Consider the following 20579-nt stretch of genomic DNA (forward strand, 5'->3'; position numbering starts at 1 on the left):
AATGGAAAAATAGACGAAAATGTTATGTGAGGAACAACAATAACAATAATATTTCTGATATGTTATTTTATTCCACGATTTCATGTAATTAACTCTCTTCCCTTCCTCCGCTTTCCATGAATTTATACCTAGTATTTAAAAAGGAAAACCATAGGCTATTAGAAGTCATGTGGTATCTCATTATTAGAAGCCATGTGTCATCCCTACTTTCATCCATCATTTTGTTTTGTTGTTTTTTTCAATTTTTCTTTATTGTTTCTATGTTTTACAACTTCTAATGCCTTTTCCACTCCATTTTCCTTATTCAACTTCAAGTTATTAATAATCTACTATACTAATTAGTCTCTTCCACTCCATCACTTTAACATACAATATTTATTCATCATTATAATTTTTATGTTTTTCCAACCTTTAAATTACACCTCTATTTAATTTATATGTTACCAAAAATCACAAGTACTAACTAATTAAAACTTCAAAAGACATCTGAACAACCAATATACAACCGCCCGTTCTTTGAACGAGCTCAAAAGCTAGTTCACATAAATTTTCACTACCATTAATTCACAAAATTGACCAAATCAATGGAAATAAAGAAAGAAGGGTAAAAGAGTTAAAGAAAATCACATAGAGAGTGTAAAAACTTGGAGGGAAATTGTATTAGGTATCAACACAGAGAGGTTTCATCTACTATTTTCATTTTCAGGTGGTAAAAAATAAGTTATTATTTTTTAGGTGGTAAAATACAAGTTTTAGTTTTTTAGGTGGTAAAAATTAAATTTTTCATTTTTATAAGTGGTAAAAACAATTTGTCCTAAATTTATTGTACATCGAGATAATTTTTACCTGGTTACCTTTGTACAGTAATTTTGAAAAGATAATTTTATTACCTTTATACACACCACACTTAAATAAGAATCCGTGTCCACGCTTTGCGTGAATGATTGTTTATTGGATAAATTGATAGAAACCAAAATTAGTTTTTTTTATTACAGACACGACACATGAGAAGATAATTGAACAACTACCTTAGATTTCACATACATTGATACCCTTGCTATATAAGTAGTCCAATTCTTATTTCACTCTTCCGCTTATTCCCATTTTTCAATCCTGTCTCTAAATTTTAATTCTTTAGATTAAGTTGTCTCACAAATTATACTCTCCCCATAATCTTGCTGAAGGTCATGTACACCGGGTAGTAGGAAGGTACATTATTTACTTTCTGATGTCTGGTTGATTCCTGTTAAAATATAAAAAAAAAAAAAAAAACAACAATAGAAGATAATCTGAATTAAACCAAAAAGTTAAATCGGGATAAATAATAAGGTCGATTAAATGTGGCCTAAATATCAAATTGATTACAAAATAGCACTGGCATATTAAAGAGAACTGAGAGGATAATTGAAAAACTTTGGAGAGCAGATACTACAAAGTTGATCATAAAAATGACTTGGGCTGGCAACGCATACAACTTCTGAGAACAAATTATTGGATAGAAGATGCCGGTAATATACTTACTCCACTACTCTCATCTCAGGCGAAAACTACTTGTCAGCCTTCCCGGATGGCCTCCAGGACAAAATGCCGTCCAAGTTACCTCAGCCAAATCAAACCAACCATCGCTCTCTTTACCAAAATGCAGACCCGCAAATATTCTTCAACGCTTTCAAAGTTGAAGCTCAGTCCCTACTGGAATAAGCTCTTTAGCCTCTCAACAGATACGGCTGCTCTTTTGTTTGTTGGTTCAAGAACCAGGGCATATCTAAAATCTGCGAATTTCAGCATTCTTTTATTCATCATTTCTAAAAGACAGCACATACTTTAATCAGCCAAAAAAATATTCACTATTTTTTATTTCATCAAGCAATCATCATTGACAATTATTAACTCAGTCCAAATAACAGTCACTTGTACCACTTTAGGAAATATCAAATTCTTAAATATAAATGGTTTACAAAGAAACTGGGGAAGAACTAAACATACCCGTACTTGGATCGAGTAATAAGGGGCGTGGGAATGATTCAACTATCACAGAAGTCATGTATAGAATTTTGCTATATCCTTCTTTATAAGATGTTGGAACTACGTGACTTACATTGATGAAGACTAATTGTCTACATAGTTGGCTGTTATGTTTACAAAACAATATAATCCATCGGTTCTTTTTTGTTATTCACCCGCATATTAAGAAAGGACAAAAAGCAAGCAAAAGAGAAACCAAGGGCAAAAGAACATGCATAAAGGCCTAAAGGGAGGACAGAGAAAGAGTAAATCATATGGAAAGGGCAAATTCAGCAAGGGCAAAGATGTCAATTCATAGCCCAGAATGTACCAAATATGGGTAAGTAGCAATTATACTGAACTTCCATAAAAGAGAAATGTAGTGATTAAAAAAAATGAAGCAAGTATATATTTATATAGCAGAATATTATACATGACAAAATTTTGTGAAATTTGAGCATTCGTTTTTGTTATAGGTATGATCCTAATATCAAAATGTCAACTTTTTTTTAATCATATTTCCATTTTCTTCCTTTCACTGTAGGCTTCTGACCATCAGTCATCAGCATTCTAGGTTTTAGTGATTCAATGAGCCAAAGTAAAATAAAATATTACAGAAAAGTCACTTACAACTCAGCTTCTAGTGTCTGAATTAAAAGCCAATCTAGTTCACATTTGACACCATTTAAGAAATAATCAGGAGGAACACAAACTCCCCTTACAGATAAGGTCAAATGACAATAGCAACATACCTTCAGTTGCCTTTTTGTAGTAGCCAATCATTTCTCTAGCTGTCCCTCTACGTAAATATGCCTTCACATTCTGCAGAATTATGAAATTGGGTAGCAGAATATAATTAAGTACAAGTCTACAAATCATTTGGATGCAAGAAAGATGGCAATGTGAAACAAGATTCTCGTGAGTCGTGACTGGGAGAACTTCGAACACGGAAAGCTTATGCTCCATTATTTTGGAATGTAAGAGACTAAGAGTGAAGTTCTTCACAACATTACATACAAACAATTTTCCAAGTATAAAATGATGACGCTATAAAAATGTAAATTGCCAACGCTATTGGAAATTTATAACAAATCAGAAATTTCGACATAAATGAACACAAGTGATGCAAGAGGTGACTGAATCAATTAACGGCACTACATACCTTCTTATCCAGGTTTATGGCTTTAGTGCAATCCGCTTCTGCTTGGACAAAACTGGAACCAAAAAAATAGAGCTGTTAAATGAACAGTTAGATAGGCAAAAGATAACATAAATTTTGATTCTCTAATCCTCCATTAAGGTGTGATCCAAAAAGTGGCCTCATTCAAGTACACAGATTTGGTCATTGAGTACGTTTGACCATCAATGCTGAAGTTACCATAGGATAAAAGCCGAAAGAGGGTAAAGATTAGATACTACTTATATTTTGCATTTTTTTTTCTTGCAGCTTTGGTTTTATTTGTGGCTTTATGCTTGATTTTTTCTGAACTTATTTCAATGCTCATACAACAGAATATGCATATTCTGTGACTTTAGTATTCTTCACCCTGGTATACTTCTTCCATTTTTCTACATTTGCTACATGTAGGGGTTGTACAATTTTTTCTGAAAGGATAGAGAGAGATAAATAGGTGGTCCGTGTGATGAGGGGAGGGAGAGGGAGAGAGAGAGAGAGAAATCGTTGCTAGAATATCAATGCTGCAACTAATATGCAATTCAAGATAAGGGAAACTTCTTCCTTAGTAAGAGAGGGAAACATTGCAATTAAAATAGAAGGAAAAGGTGGAGTATATGTAATATGGCGGAAACTTTTTTATATGGCTTAACAAGTGACTATGATATATATTTGGGAATTACATACTTGATACTTCATATAATCACTTACTCTATTCTGGTATCAACTTGGACATCTAAACGTAAACTGTATTACATTCGAAAATTACTAAGGGGCTGCAAATCAATGAATGAATCCTGTAACTGCAATCCTTTGACTACTTATACCAGATACTTGGACCCATAACCACGTCCGATTTATACCCCAAGTCTCAGGTAAGATAACATATTTTGACATGAAATAGTTAATGCCTAACTTGTCAATATTGACCTCAACATAACCCCTATATCTTACAGAGGCTCCCTCCAACAGATAGGAAGGGAGTATGTTGTACACAACAAGTTTCACTTTATCCAAAATGCAATAACATTTAATATGTACCTCCCGAGCTCAAGATATGCTGCAGCCCTATTACTGTAGTACGTAGGATTACTTCCGTAAAGCTTGATTGCTTCCGTGTAAAAAACAATAGCTTTTTGCCATTGCTTATCTTTAAATGCTTGATTTCCCTGCAGCAAAGAGAAGTAGAAGGGGAAAAAGTAAGAAAAAACACATAGCTAAGGAAACTAAAAGAACATTCTCCCCTCTCACTGACTTCCCATTTGGGTTCTGCAAGTAGGAGCCCAACAACATCCATGGTATTGTCCAATTGGATTCAATTGAACCCACTTACTTATTCTCAGGTCTATTCGTCACACAAAGATTCATGTTTGAAACACTCCAAACAAAGAAAATTAACACACAAACATGAACGAGCTATGCGATAAGGTTAAAACCTGATGTAGCAACCTTTTCAAGGAAAGACGTATAGGAAGGTCTGTTGAGATGGAAACGGGAACATCAACGATGGGTTCAAAGGTAATAATTATCCTCTCCAAAAAACTTTGGTTGAGTTGACCATTAATAGCATTTTAAGAAGTGCATGTTAGCTACTGTAAAACTGAAAAATATGAACTGAATGGTTTGATGATTTGGAAGATTAAATAAGGAAAGGTAAAAATCATAGAAAAACTTAAGAAACTAATAGGAAAATATAGTACCTAGAATTAATCGCAGAACATGCATAATCACTTTGTATTCATAGATGGTGTATGTCAGTTGGGAAATACACTAGGAAGTTTGAAAGTTGGAAGATGTGTGACTTGAAACCGTAGACCACAAGCTAGGTGCGTAGGTGTGTTGAACGGAAGCTCATCCAAAAGGTTGAGTTGCAACCTCATTGTTTTGTTGACGAATAACTGAACAGCTTTGACACTTATTAGGGCTGATAACCCTAGTACATCATATAGGTCATGTAGCTACATGAAATCAAGCAAAATGGATCCCACTCCTTCCTCATCTACGTGGAGAATCCAAGGAATTTCCTAAAGTGATAATGGAAAAGTCTCAAGTTCAAAAGTGCAACTACAAAAAAAACATCTAAGAGATGCCTCGAAGGCTAGGCATTGCTCATATGGCCAATCAATTCTCTACTAACTAGACCATTAACAGAAAATAACGAGCGAATAGATGAAGCTCGAGATCAATCTACTGATAAATACTTAGCTAATGAGGTGGATATGGATGATTCTTTATTTTGAGGGCTTTACACATCATGCATAACTCTTTATATGATGATAGTATGATACATACCACTTAATTTCAGGCTTAGATATCACCATAGATGGCCAACCCATGTCTCATTTCTATTGACAAAAGTATAAATATGAGGTTCTTTGTGATGCATGTCAATAGGGGATAGGATAAGAGCATCATCTTCTTATTCCTTTAATCGTGCATTACATCATATTGCAATGATCTTCCAACTAAACATAAACCACCCAAGGAAACGAGAAACACATACAAGAACCTCTATACTGGTAACCATAAGCTAGGGAAGGAGATATGTCATGAGCTTGTTACTTCTAATTTCTTTACAAAAGAAACACAATAAAACAAAAGGCGCAAAGGGTTAATCGAGGTGCAAGTGAATTGAATTCCTCACATTTTACCCCCTAAACATTAATTCTAGTCCCAAACAAAGTGCATAACATAGGCCGAGGAGGTAGACAAACGTCACATTATCACTACCTACCCCAACTCCATCCTCCATAGAAGAGGGGAATCAACCCAAAGGGAGCACATAGGCTTTTCTTTTATTCACTTGAAACTAATTTAATAAAACTTGTTAGAGTTAATCTCAACTTACACATACTAGAACTAATGTTCACTTATCTGAAGTTATTTGGGTTGTGAACTGAACTTGGATAGCCCTTCACTGATCATAGTTTTCGTTAAACTGGTTTTTAAGGTGAAAACAATAGACATGGTGTTCACATTTCCAAACAAACGTAAGAAAGTTCTAATCAATACCACCAACCTCCTCCCCCCCCCCCCCCCCCCCCCCCTCCGTCTCTCTAGTTTGAGGATGCATGATTAGTCACTAGCTAATATGAAGCCTCTTTCACAACCAATAAAATACACCATTGTCAGATGATATAACCAATTATATAAATATAAACAAGAAAATAAAGATGAGAGTAATCCATTTAACCTTTTCTTTAGCAAGCTCCGCAGATCTTTCACGGCTGTATGTATTGGATGTAGAATTTGTTTTAGAAACAACATCTACTTGCTCCTGAATAAATGAATACATGGTTTGTACCGTGTCAATCAAGAATCGATCAGCTCCATGTCTCGCTATAAATGATACCGAAATTGGGCATTTGTTATAATGTCCAAGGGGTACTGTAACCTGAAATGAGTAACAAACAAGGCACAGGAAGAAGTTGATTACTGCAAAGCAGATCACAAGTCACAGCATGGATGTCAAAAATTAGTAGGAAACCATAGCCAGAGAGAGAAAGTGATGGAAGCCAATAGTTTACCTGACAACATCCTGATAAACTGGCAATAGATAGCAGACTATATAAACGGCTCAGATAAGTTTCTGATGACATCTCTTTCCCACCAACTTTTGGAGGAGGATCAACAAATGTAGGGATAACCAGAACTCCATCATCCTGCTTAAATAATTCATCAACAATAAACATAATAAAAGATCCTGATAATTGATCCTTATCCTGTGAGTTAGGAAAACGATATGAAAACAGAATGTAGATTCAATTGTTACTTTGATCATACTGGTAAGTACTTTTCATGTATTGTAAAGAAGAGTCGTGCGCTTCATGGCCATTGTTAGCATTTGGTTAAGCATTGGAGGTTCATATGGATGAAATTGTGATTTGGGGTATAGCACCCTAAAGGAAGAGCCAAGCATTCATGATACAATTCTGCTATACCAAAAACTGTAATGCAAAAAGGAAGCAAACATCCCCTAAGCAGATGTGTTCATCCATTTTTTCTGATTTGATGAGCCAAAATCACTATCCATACTTGCAATTCAGATAAAATAAATAAAATAAATTTTATTTCACCAAGATACAAGATGGGTTCAACTAACCATCAACTAAAGATTTGGCTTCAAATGCAAGCACTAAATATGTTTCAAAAATGGTCCTTAATGCCTAATTGCATTATGGCTCTGTTTCCACCCTTGAGAAGAGTTATTTCATCATTGGAAAATTGTTTTCTGCCCCTTAACAACAACACAAAAAAAAACGGAAAATGATTGAAAATGGGAAAATCATTTTCCTGTAAAATTTTACAGCAAACCACACTCCCTAAATGAAAAATCCGATTACCAACATCAATAACCTACAAGAAAAACGTTACTAATGTTTAAAAGCTTCAAACCTATGTGGCAGCGCAGGACCTAAGTTCGATTTAAATATCCTAAGTAAGTTAGGTTATATAGTAATTTAGTTTTGTTACTGAATTAAATTGATAAATTTCCCAATTAGGTAGGTAGTTGATTATGAAATACTCCCTTCATACCCAAAAAGACTTCCATTTGTCCTAGGCACGTTTTTTAAGAAGAGGGTGGGCCTTTGTCAACTAAAGCTGAATAAAAAAATGAAAAAAGAAGGTAAAAATCATTATTCTATTTGGTGGATCCAACCGAAAATCTCAAATGGTTCAAAATTCAAATAGGACAGGCTAAAATTGGGGAAAAGAAAGTTTTTTTGGGGGTAGTGAAGTATTCTATAGTCCATACATCTGAAGACTTCCTCTTATTATGCAAACTAAAAAAAAATACAAATTCTTACGTGACGACATCATTCGTCTATACCATATAGGTTTTATAAGAATCTTAATTTCAAGCAGCAAACGTCCCCCACCAAACTACTGTTACCTGATTCGCTAGTATAAGACTGGGTACGGATTCGAAATTTCCTACCTAATTTTCTGAATTAGACCAAAGTTTGCACCATTTTTATGTTATAATTCGCTTTTTCGATTCGCGGTTCGCGGGGTGGTTAGGGAATTAGGTAACACTGGTTAGAACCCTAGTGAGCAATTTATATAATTGTATCCATGGCCATGCTCAAGCGGCAATCCTTCGCCCGTCAGCCAGAAACCGGGTGGCCAATTTGTGCACTCTCGGCCTCCCTCCCCACTTCTTAATCATTGTGCCTAAAAGAAATGAGAAAAATATTTCCAAATGGAGGAAGATAGTCTTAAGTTCTACTTCTTGATTGATAAGTAAGTCTGGCGTGTATTTCTTGATTGACAAGCAAGTCTGATGTTCTATTTCTTGATTGATACAAAGTAAAATGGAGTACAATACTTTCCTGTAAACAATGATTTTCTAGTTGATATTGATTCCTTTTTAACAATAACAAATCCCAATACAATACTATCTTAATCAATTTCTTCTTTGTTTACATATATCCTTCCGCTCCATTTAAATTGCAACACTACGACAGGCACTAGGTTTTAAAAAATTTAATTGGCTTTTTATTTTATTGTGTGATAGCCTGTCTTGGACTATTTGTTAATATCTTTAGTGGATTGCGGGCCATTTATTTTTTGAGGGGTGGAAGAAAGGGGTTCCGTTTTCATAGGAAGTGGGAGTTTTGGTTGGCCTACAGAAAAGTGTGAAATATTTTATTTTTAAAGAAAAGAAAAAACGAGTATGTATGCGATTTACAGAAGTGTTGCAAATGATGTGGGAAAGATGAAAATTGAAAGTGTTTCAAGTAAAATGGGAAGGAGGGAGTGTATTAGATTATTCATCAACTTCCTGTATCAATTTTGCTTTCTTGAATTGAGGACTTCTTAAATTTTCGAATCAGGTTATAATACTGGAATTGTTAATCAGAATTCAACTCAGTTCCTCATAATATCACGTCTACATTCAATCAATGCAAGCCCACTTAAACTGAAACTAGCATCAAGTAAAAGGAACACCGGTCTTTAGAGCGTTAAGTACAAAATTCATACCTTCAAAAGTGAGTTAAGTGCAAGCCGCATTTCATTTCTGATTCGATGCACCTTGTGAATCTCGCTCCCATCAACAACATTGCCTTCATGAAACAATGCTCCGATACCTCCATCTACATCAGGTTTAACCGAATTCATCCATTCTCCGTGATTTTCCTTAAATTCATACCTGTATCAAGCATTGGATGGAGTATAACTATTCTAAAAGAAAATTACTCAATGCTTAATGAATCATCAGAGGAAGAGGACATGTCCACATACAATTACAACAATTAGTAGGTATTGTTTTGAAGAGCTAATATTGATTTTCTTGAACATATAGTGAAACCTCTTCATGTTAGCAACTTACAAAACCAGAGTTAATTTTGCATAATGTTAGCAAGTACAAACTGCATGGAACTATTGCAGAAAGCCACAAGGGTGTCAAAAGACTACAAATGGGCAGCTTCAAAACTCTGCCATGGTTTATTATCTGATTATCTCCACTAAATGTGGTAATCTAACAAAAATGAAGTCAAGGAGCATAAGATTAGGCATACCTTAGTAGGGACTGCATCACATGAGCAAGCAGGCTTAATGTAGAAGTCTTAACTTGATCAATAACTTTGGGGGAAGAAAATTCTGACAAACTTGGGACTTTTGAACTTAAGAACACGCCAAGATTTTCATGCTTCAGTACTTGCCCTGAAATACAATCAATTAATTAATATGGATACGAAATTGCATATATATGACATCGGCCACACTGCAACAACAGAGAACTAACAGCTAACGTTTGACATTAGTTTACACCATAGGACCGTATTCCCTCTATCTCAAAGAATTTGTGCTACTTTCAACTTTGAGATGTTTCACATTAATTGGTCTCATTAGCTATTCAATGCGTGATATTGTAACATTTTTTCATTCCTACCCCTCAACATATTATACTAATATTTGGAGCACCTCCTTGTATCATTACTTCAAGGGAATCGAGAAAATTTGTAACAAATTATATTTAATTAACATGCATTTATGATGCCTTAACTTTATTTTATTTAAAAAAAAAAAATTAAGAACAATCACCCATGAAACAAAGGGAGTATGAAAATTGACAATAAAAAAATTTATGACCTGAATGAATTTTTCTATAGCTCTCAAATCAGGTCATCAAGTCAAGTCTTTGATGAATAAAGTCATATCAGAATTGAGTTATTCTGAGTCAGTTTGCCATTAAAATCAAACTCGGGTTCAAGACAATTTAGGTTTGGTTGGGTCTTTCTCGGCTCTTGTCAGTTTATGAGAATTCTAATTTTTTTTCTAAACCCTTTTGTAAGACTGAAAAGCGTAGGAGGAAACTTGCATGTCAATCACGCTGTAAAACACAAGGATACCCTGGGTGATAAGTGACATTTATGACACTATTTCTAGTCTTGCTCCCCAGATTTTGGAGATAGTTCTTTGAGTAAATTTTAGTCTTTTATTGTTATTTTGATATTTGTGAAAAAATTCCTTTGTAGTTTTAGAGTAATTTGGGGAAAAAAAAAATTGGTGCTAAGAGTAATTTGGAAAAATGAAGGGATGATGCTGTGTCCTATTAAACTAGTTCCTTGTTCAGAAGCCATGTTTAAGAAAAGTTATAGTGGACTTCAGCAGTAGACATTAGACACTGATCATCTTATGCAACTCTTGACCTGTCTAGAAGTGTTAAAACTACAGATTTGGTGATTGCCTAGGGATTTATCCTCGCGTTTTCCAGCTGATGGAGAATGTTTATTGCATTAAGAAAGGATCTTGTTGGATATTTTCATGAAGGCAGGGAGATATTGTGGTTAAAAACAACAGATTATCTCCATTTTCCCAAAATCAGTTTGTCTCCTTCAAATACTTTCTCCGCTTCTACTTATTCACTGCTATGTAAAAGAGCCTAAAAACAAATTTCCCCCACTTCAACCTATTTAACCTTCATTTTCCAGTATGGCCTATGTTTCCCCCTTAAAAGTACCTCCTCCAACTCATCCTTGAGCCCAGACCCAAAGTTACTGATCAACAAGGCAATCTCCCTTTAAATAGCCTTACATTCCCTCAAATTTTCAAGGACCTTCTTAAGCTTTTCCTTTAAGAACCTTAGAGTACCTATAAAATAAAAGTTTTTCCATCCTGATGTCACACACAACCCAATATTCCTCTACCCTCTTCCTGAAATTCAAATGAGGTATCTAAATGTTCTCACTGCAAAGAGAAGAAGGCTCACATTACATACGAGAAAACTGAAGAAGCAAAGGGAGATGACCTGGGCATCATGGGAAGGGGAAGAGAGATATACCCTAATGAAGTAAAGGGAAACCTTCCTTGAGCTTATCAGTGAACAACAAGTGATGAGCTCACTTGGATACATGATGACAAATTGACAACCCCAAACAGACCAAGAATATGTACATTACTCAAAGGAGAAACACAAGGCCCATAATCTCGAATGCAAGCAACACACCAATACCATTATACCAGATAACCCGATCCTACCCCTCAACCCCAACCCCAATACCCCATTCTCTCTATCAAATTCCAATCACGTAGAGACAAAGAAGTAACCCATAGTTGCGTTTATCTTATGCAGAAAATCCAGTTTCCCCAGCAAAAAACACCCCATGAGACACCCAACAAAAATAGAAAAGCCCGACCCTTATCCCTAGAAAATGTTGAAAACTTCCACCTTAGGCTTAGACACCGCAGACGAGGAGTACTGCATCGGAAGAAACTTTGAACAAAACCTCACTTATCATAGCACACTTAATTACCTAGTAAATTTACTTTACAACTCAAAATTTTCATCGACAACCAAAACCCTACCTTCAACCCCACCCCCAATCACTTGACAGCAACATCAAGAGTACAACTGAATTCATAAACCCAAGTGAATGAGCATTCAATGACTCGACAAGGAAACCAGAAGACACACATACTAACACTTTGTTCGGATAAGAGGAAATGCACAGAAAGGGAGGGGAACAAGTTCCCTTTTTTTGGATAAGAGGTTGGGTGGGAGGAGGGGAGGGAGAGGGCTCCATTTCCCTTCTCTCTTTAATAAACCGCATCCCTCCCTAAACTGGAGAGATTAGGAAGGAATACGGATCCAGGCCGCTCCACCTTACCCCCACCCTATCTTTCCCCTACTCTTTTCCTCCCCTTCCTTTCCGTTCTATCTGCAATTAAACAAAGTGTAAATTCTCATTCCCTTCAACTATCTTGATTAAATGGCCATTCAAAAGGTTTACAGGGCCACAAGCTAGGTGAGGAGCATTCAAAGAGGCGCACCCAAGGCCGGACATTTTTCTTTTATTCCAATTTTCTTTGAAACATATTAAGTGTCCCTCACTTATATAAGGTGTGCCTAGGTGCAGCATGAGCCCTATAGCTTTAGTGTGCCTTCACCTTTTTTACACATTGAGGCTCCTGCCTTCTAATTAGAGAGATATTGGAAGATTTAAGAGCCCCTAAGCATGATTTGTCTAACTTAAAACCCAGAATAAGAGGAATCAGACATGAGGAAAGGAAGGAGGCATCTTTCCCTGCTTGGTGATCCATACGAAAACAATATCAAGATATTAGGCTAAGATTCACATAACTAAAGCAGAATATCAAAGGCAACGTCACAATAAACATTGAAACATACTTCCAAACAGCTTCTCTGTAGATTTAATCACAGGCTCAATCACTCGATCAACAGGAATTTTAAGTAGGTCAAAGCAGTCATCAGCTATTACTATTTGCCGAGGACTCCGTTGAGTTGCAAATTGAAGTTTCATCAGGACATGAACAGCACGGCGAAGCACATTCGGATCTTTGGCAAAGCAGCCTGTGAAAGTCAACAATTGAATAATTTAGTTGTCAATCTGTATCTTTCAATTTTAAAAGCTCAGATGTGTGTCGTTCAAAAATTCATTTCTTTTGCTTGCTAAAACATGTTTCAACAATTTTAACATAAAAGGAGATAAAATTAAATGGGAAAAGTAGCTTAAGTCGTATATTTTGGAGCTGTGCTAAATATCATTTTGACGATAAAATATTAGCACCTTCGATTCATAGTTTTCCAATTTCTTTTTTTAACTGGTGGCTTAGTAGATATAGATATGGCCTTCCAAACTGTCTAGGTCTCAACTCTAACTCATAGTTGGTTATTACGGTTAATGTGTGTGGCAGATAGTAGAGCATCCAGTGTAATTTCAGTTACTGTACAGCTTGCTTCAGGTTGTTTATAGTTTAGCTTGTTAGTTTGGAATTTTGGATATATATATATTAGTCGTGGTAAGTTTAGGATTTTTAGGCAGTAAATTTAAGGTTACAAATACAAGCTTTGCACATTTTTTCTGCTCCAGATGAAGGATATAGTGTTTCAGTGTTACTGGAAAACAGACTGGCTTTCTTACTGAGGCCACCAAACCACATGCACCTTCTTTATAAAAAAAAAACAAGTTGACCAACTCAATTACTCATAAATTTCAGGTTTTAAACTTGGATCCTAGTAAACAAGAGGGATTTTTTCATTTAATTAATTGCAGGTCTTATGAGTTCAATTAACCAATATTTCCATTCATTCAACTTTCGGCTTCTTTGAACATGAAAGCCAACCAAGAAATAATCAAGACTGTTAACTCAAGATTCTACCCTTTTCCTTTTCCTTTTAGATATGATTATACTTTGTCATAAATAGCTCTTTTGGTTTCTCAAACGCAGAATAGCTAAAATACATCTTTGAGCTACAATTCATAATGATATTCAGAGCTCAGGATCAGATTCCAAAATATCAAAGAGCTAATCATCAACATTATTGAGCCTTTGTGACATCCAATGGAAGTAATGGCTTGCACAAGACATCAACATTATTTAGAAGCACATACCAATAGTATCAAGACTTGGTGAGACGGGAATAATCCCTGAATGTGAAATAGACCCATGCGAAGCCCTGAATCCAATAACCCCAGAAAATCCAGACGGCAATCGAACACCGCCAACAGCGTCAATACCTGCCAACATATTAATCTACAATCAGTAAAGCTAAACAAAAATTTTGCAAAACATATCCAAAAATTTCACCTCTCAAAGAAGATACACCAATACCATATTGATAATTCCAAGCGCGGATAGTACAAGTGTACAACAGATACATGGAATTAGAAAACTCGGCTTTTCAACTTCTGCAATATCCTCAAACTCCATGCCACCATATTAACTACCAACCATGGTGCTAAATTGATTCTAGCTTGTGGTAAAAGCAAACTCGGTTATCATATTGTCTCTGAAGGCTGAGGTAAAATCATGAAACCACCCCCTTAGCTCAATCATTTTTCCTAACTAATGGGTCTTACATAACCAGCAACGATACTAAATAGCCTAAAAAAGAGGCTTCATCAATAATATTTCATGAAAAAGGACTCAGCAAAAGCTAGCAGGTTGGTCATTGCAGCAAGTCATCGCCATGGCTGGATGGAGGGGAAAGGAACACCTAACACCTCTGAAACCTTTGGCTAAAAGAACATTAAATAAACAAGCTGCAACAGACAAGCTTAGCAAATAGTTCCTCATACAAACGATGCGTCATCATTATGTCAGAAACGCATGCTGCTTCTCAACCCCTTCCATCTATACTTTATAATATAAGGCGTTTCTAAAGAAGTTTATGTGCACGTTGGGTATTTCATTTCATGTAAATTTCATTTGTTAAAAATTTAGAAATGGAGCATGTATAAGGCTTGAACCCCCGACCTCACGTTTAAATAATGAAGTGTTTACCACTGAGCTATAACATGTATGTTATCATTGCAAAAACAAATACTAATATATGTAATAAAAAGGGAATTGATTAATAACATTTTCAAATAAGAATAATATAAATGTTACTAATGCAGTAACCAGGGGCGTTGCCCGGGCCTAAAAACTAGTTTGGAAATTCAAAAGGGGAAAATAAATTTGAACTTTTTTCCATCAACTAAGCAGCAATGCAAGATATTTCAATAGAACAAAACAAAGCTCTACTGTCTAAACCATATCAATATAACCAACATACTTCCCATCCCAACACAGAGCTGCAAAGATGCAAGAGTACCATATCAGAAAAGAAAATTCTTATGCAGCTCACCCACAGAGAAGTCAACAAGGTTAGCAGCAACTGAAACAGCAGCTCCACTACAAGATCCTCCAGGAACTTTACCAGGCGCGCCAGGATTCGTTGGTGTACCATAGTGCTTATTCTCTCCACTTACACTGAAAATAGTAAATGATGGATGTGAACATTACAAAACACAAAATGTCATTTTTATCCAACCCACAGGGGAACATATCTTATATTTAAAATTCTAAGAAATTTGGCAATGAAAACATTTTCGACAAATATCGAAAGTTTATGTACAAAACTAGGCGGCTAGGTCCCAAGATCAACTAAGTGATTGATGTGCTTTGTGAGCTGGTCCGATCAGCAAGCTAAAGAGTAAAAAACGTAGATCGCTCATAATCTTGTACATATAGCCGATATAGGAGTATAGATACATTAGGTAGCAAAAATTGATCATAAGGTTCATAACCTTGAACGTATAATAACTCTATACAATTTTAAAATCTTGTGAAGAACAAACTCTTCATGGTATAGTTGTAGTTATATGCACAACAACTTGTCAAATGACAATGCCATAAAAGACAAAAAGTGAACACCACCTGTACGCCATCTCATCAATCGTGGTTTTTCCAACACAAGTAGCACCACCATCAACCAGAGTTGACACCACAGACGCAGTCCTCGAAGCAGCCTCATGAGTCCTAGCCCAGTCTGGATTGCCAAACCCAGTCACATGTCCATCAATGTCAATTCTGCAAAAAGCGGATGATTTAGAAAACTTAAAAGCATTATCAGCATATTGTACTGGAAAACCTGGTTACCTTTTTCTTCACGTGGAAATGACGGGGAAACTTAGATGTTCCACTAAATAGTACAGATGACTTATATGGAAAATAACAAGTAGATGAAAAAATAACGCGTAAACTCCTAGAGAAATACTGAAATCTTTACCCTATAAAATCCAATGGTTGTTTCATGCCTAGAAATGGCAACACTACCTCGTGGAATTTTATCTCAGTAGATAGTTGAGAGACAGAAAATGATTTTCAATGCAAAATGAAGGGCGACCCACTCCTAACGCTTACTTTTGTCCTCGTTTGAACTTCTACTACATTTGCAAGTCAAAGTATCAAAAAGGGTGAAGGCTTTCTGCTTGGACAAAATTGTCCAAGACTCCAAGAAAATATATAGTACTAATAGTTCTAGACAAAGTAAACCCCTTTCCCTTTAATTGTTTGTTAGTTGCTCTATTCTACATTTCTAAAGACAAGAAAAAAAATTATACACATGAAGATAAGTAAAACAGAGTCCAGAGCATAATGCGTCCTCAAAATAGACAACATTCAAGAGAACAAGATATCAAAATGATTGGGATCGGCTAACACATATTAGGACAATGTGAGCACAAATTATGTAAAAGATATAGTGAGCACATAGTGACTCACAAATGGATTTCCTAAATAAATCACTACATCATCTTATGTCGAAATATGAAGAAAAGGAAATAAGCTCGACGAAAGGTGAATACTTATCACAAGATTGTGATCATGCTGAAACTACACGAAATTATAGCATGAAGGAATAGGAAAATCCAGCAGTTTAAGAATAGATAACCGCATCAGAGTTATGGCATGATTCGGGCAATGCAATGAGCTTGATATTCGACAAAGTAAGAAGTAAGTTTTATCATACTCTTAACATTTTAAATATATTAATTTTATAATCTTGAAAACTTAGCACCTAACCTAATACACTAATGAAGCATACGCCAGCTCCACTTAGAGTAAGTAAACAAGAGAGGGTAGAGAGGAACAAGTGCACGACTACTAGAAGGGGCATCTTGGATCAATCAGGTCATATCTTCATTGTAATGGTTATGGACTATATGACAATTATTTCCTTCTAATAAGGAAGTTGCGTTCCAACAAAGTATCGCATGAATCCATATGGCGTTCATTTGTGGTACTTATTGGATACCTCACCTTTACAAAAAGGAGCCAAGTAGTCCTTCAAGACCAAGTCTCTCTCGAGTCTCGATACCATTACTAAACTATCAATGTCATTTATAAACATAGAGTTTAGACAATTCAGGAGGGAACAAAAAAAAGTCAATTTTGGTTTAGAGCATCTTCTACAAAAAAGTCAATATAATTTTCATGCTCTTTCTACCTGTTTCATTCGGATTATTTCTATTATTGATCCTTTTACTTTAGGGATGCCTTCCTCTTGCTAATATGTTCTCAGCTCAATTCATAATTTCTAGTGTCATCAATCTCCATAGGGACCATACCCGAAAGCCACTATTTTCTGTTGGAGGATGCAAACCTTTATCACTTATATTGTTTCTTGTATCCATTTGTCTAAGGTACTCTCTCCATTTCCTAAAAAGTGACAATCTTGTTCCACTCATGAAGCCAATCTTCCAAAGAAGTTGCCTGCACTTTTGTCTGCACCGTGTGTATATTCATTGACTAATAAAAAATTAAACGCACCCTGTTAAACAAACAGTATCTATAGACGTACAGCAGTGCAATGGCCTTAAATAACATCATTAAAAACACAAAATTCATATTCAAATCCCTTGAATTCTAAATCAGCCAAACCAACCAAACTACCTTCAAATTCCCCTCAACAAAGAAAATCATTTCGAGTATCCCCTATCAATTAACAACTGAAAGCCACAAATAGAAAGAAATTAAGCACTTACAAATCGGAAACAGCGAAAGTGAGGCCAGTAAGAGGGTTGGGAGCTTTAGGCGGAGCAGGCTGAGGAGGAGGAAGTAATTGAAGTTTCTGAATGAATGCTCCAAAATCTTCCTTGACGGCTTTTTTAAGCTTTTGGGTCATTAGCAAAATAGTACCAGCCAAACCCAATCCAAGCATCACCCATATGTTAGCAGAGGAAGACGCCATTGATGAGAAGATAGAATTCTGAAAAGGGTTTTTAGTTGTATAATTTTATTAGGTTGTTTGTTTTAGGATGGGGTTTTGGGGTTGGAGTTTGCGCAGAGGGACTCCTTGTGCCTTGTGGTGGTGTTTGAGAAGTGAGAAATTACACGAAACTAGGAGACACGAACATCTACGACATCCATTAGCATATCACGTCAGTATTGGGTTTTTTTTTGTTTTTTTTTTTTTTAAATGGGGTGAAAAAGGAAATGGGCCGGGCTGAGTTACGGGCCTGTCCGACATGAAAAGGAACAGTCCATCATAGAGACCAAAAAGTAAGGTCCGGCACAGGCACGGAAAAAGTACGGCGTGACACAAGCACAAAGAGCCGCATTTGCTAGTAGTGATGGATTTGAAACAGTTTTACGAGGGGGTCAGTAGAAGAATTAAGCAATATAATATGCAATTTATACAATTACATTAAAATTTTAGGAGGCACCAGAACTAAAAATAAACTACTGAAAATTCCGCCTTGGGGTGCAGGCCCACCCGGGCCATCAAGAAGATCTGTCATTGTTTGCTGGGAAAAAGGACGACAAAGCATGACTCAGCCTAGCTAGATGTGGGCTTGGGTCGTGCATGGGTTGTACTTTTGAAAATTTTGACATGGCCCGGTCCTGTATGTAACAAGTGGGTTCTGTGTGGTCGGGCCTATTGAGGCTAAAGCAATATGGGCTCGGCCCAAACACAGCCCGACCAAACCCACAACCATATTTAATCGAGGGTACACTAACTTTTAGAGAGAAATGACAAAATAGTTTCAACTATCTCCGATACTTTTTAAACAGATTCAAGCTAGTATGCATTGTTAATTTGTTATATATTGGACCGAAGTTTTAATAGTAGTTCATGTTTTTGGGCCTCTTACATGTTTACCTATTGCAGCGATACACGGGGGTTTTAATGAAAAAATTAGTTTTTGGGCCCAGGCGATGCTTCGGGTTACTAAATTAGTGACATTCACATTTACTTATAAGGAGGTGTTCTTACCGGATCCCTCCACTATATATATATATATATATATATATATATATATATATATAGGGGAGGGATCCGGTAAGAACACCTCCTTAGGTAAGAAAGAACATTTTTACACTCTCCATGTTCTATATTTTTTCAAACATGTTCAAAATTTGTTCAACCATGTTAAAAATTTGTTCAACCATGTTCTAAATTTATTCAACCATGTTCTAAATTTATTTAATAATGTTCTAAAATTTCAAGCTCATGTTCTAAATTTATTCAACCATGTTCTAAATTTATTCAAGCATGTTTTAATTTTATTCAACCATGTTCCAAAATTTTAAGCTCATGTTCTAAATTAATTCAAGCATGTTCTAAAATTATTCAATCATGTTCTAAATTTAATCAAGCATGTTCTAAATTTTGTTAACCATGTTCTAAAATTATTCAAAAATATTCTAAATTTGTTCAACCATGTTATAAAATTATTCAAGCATGTTCTAATATTATTCAAGCATGTTCTAAATTGGTTCTACCATGTTCTAAATTGGTTCTACCAAGTTCTAAATAAATTCAACCACGTTCTAAATTTATACACGGATGTTCTAAATTTATTCGACGATGTTATAAATTTGTTCACCCATGTTCTAAATTTATTCAACCATGTTCTAAATTTAGAACAAGTCAACACATATACATATATAAATGTTCCAAATTTTCAAGATCGTGTTCTAAATTTATCCAAGCATGTTCTAAATTTATTCAACTATGTTCTAAATTTGTTCAACCATGTGCTAAATTTATTCAACTATGTTCTAAAATTATTCAACCATGTTCTAAAATTATTCAACCATGTTCTCAATTTTCAAGCCCATGTTTTAAATTTATTCAAGTATGTTCTAAATTTATTCAACCATGTTCTAAATTTGTTCAACCATGTTCTAAATTTGTTCAACCATGTTCTAAATTTGTTCAACCATGTTCTAAATTTGTTAAACCATGTTCTAAATTTAGAACATGAGAACCTAGTCAACACATGTACATATATACATGTTCTAAATTTCAAGCTCATGATCTAAATTAATTCAAGTATGTTATAAAATCATTAAACATGTTATAAATTTATTCAAGCATGTTCTAAATCCATTCAAACATGTTCCAGATTTATTCAAGCATGTTCTAAATTTTATTCAAAGTTTCAGCATGTTCTAACTTTATTCAACCGTGTTTCAAAAAATTTCCAAGCATGTTCTAACTTTATTCAACCGTGTTTCAAAAATTATTCAAGCATGTTTTAAATTTATTGATGTTCTAAATTAATTCAAACATGTTCTAACTTTGTTCAACGGTGTTTTAAATTTATTCGAGAATGTTCTATCTTCATCCAAGAGTGTTTTAAATTAATTTAAGCATGTT

General features: G+C 35.3%; 1 protein-coding gene across 1 annotated transcript; it reads right to left on the reverse strand.

The window, feature by feature from the left end:
* Positions 1–1290: 1290 nt before the first annotated feature.
* LOC110804237 (outer envelope protein 64, chloroplastic) lies at positions 1291–18314 on the reverse strand. The gene is made up of 13 exons (XM_022009795.2): positions 17959–18314; positions 15851–16003; positions 15279–15403; positions 14041–14166; positions 12816–12998; positions 9703–9847; positions 9164–9332; positions 6706–6840; positions 6372–6572; positions 4220–4347; positions 3167–3218; positions 2757–2826; positions 1291–1772 (listed from the first exon to the last, which is right to left on the reverse strand). The coding sequence occupies exons 1-13, from the start codon at positions 18162–18164 to the stop codon at positions 1690–1692; spliced, it is 1776 nt and encodes a 591-aa protein (XP_021865487.2). The 5' UTR covers positions 18165–18314; the 3' UTR covers positions 1291–1689.
* Positions 18315–20579: the final 2265 nt, after the last annotated feature.

This window comes from Spinacia oleracea, chromosome 5, assembly GCF_020520425.1.
Source record: "Spinacia oleracea cultivar Varoflay chromosome 5, BTI_SOV_V1, whole genome shotgun sequence".
Classification (NCBI taxonomy): Eukaryota; Viridiplantae; Streptophyta; class Magnoliopsida; order Caryophyllales; family Amaranthaceae; genus Spinacia; species Spinacia oleracea.

What these genes read in the sequence shown, in the direction of transcription:
- LOC110804237 (XM_022009795.2), bottom strand. Translation starts at nt 18,164, where the DNA reads ATGGCGTCTTCCTCTGCTAACATATGGGTGATGCTTGGATTGGGTTTG. An exon ending in GCATATCTTGAGCTCGGGAG is followed by an intron (nt 3,219 to 4,219) that starts GTACATATTAAA and finishes TTTTGGTTCCAG; the next exon opens with TTTTGTCCAAGCAGAAGCGG. An exon ending in CTACAAAAAGGCAACTGAAG is followed by an intron (nt 1,773 to 2,756) that starts GTATGTTGCTAT and finishes TGAAATTCGCAG; the next exon opens with ATTTTAGATATGCCCTGGTT.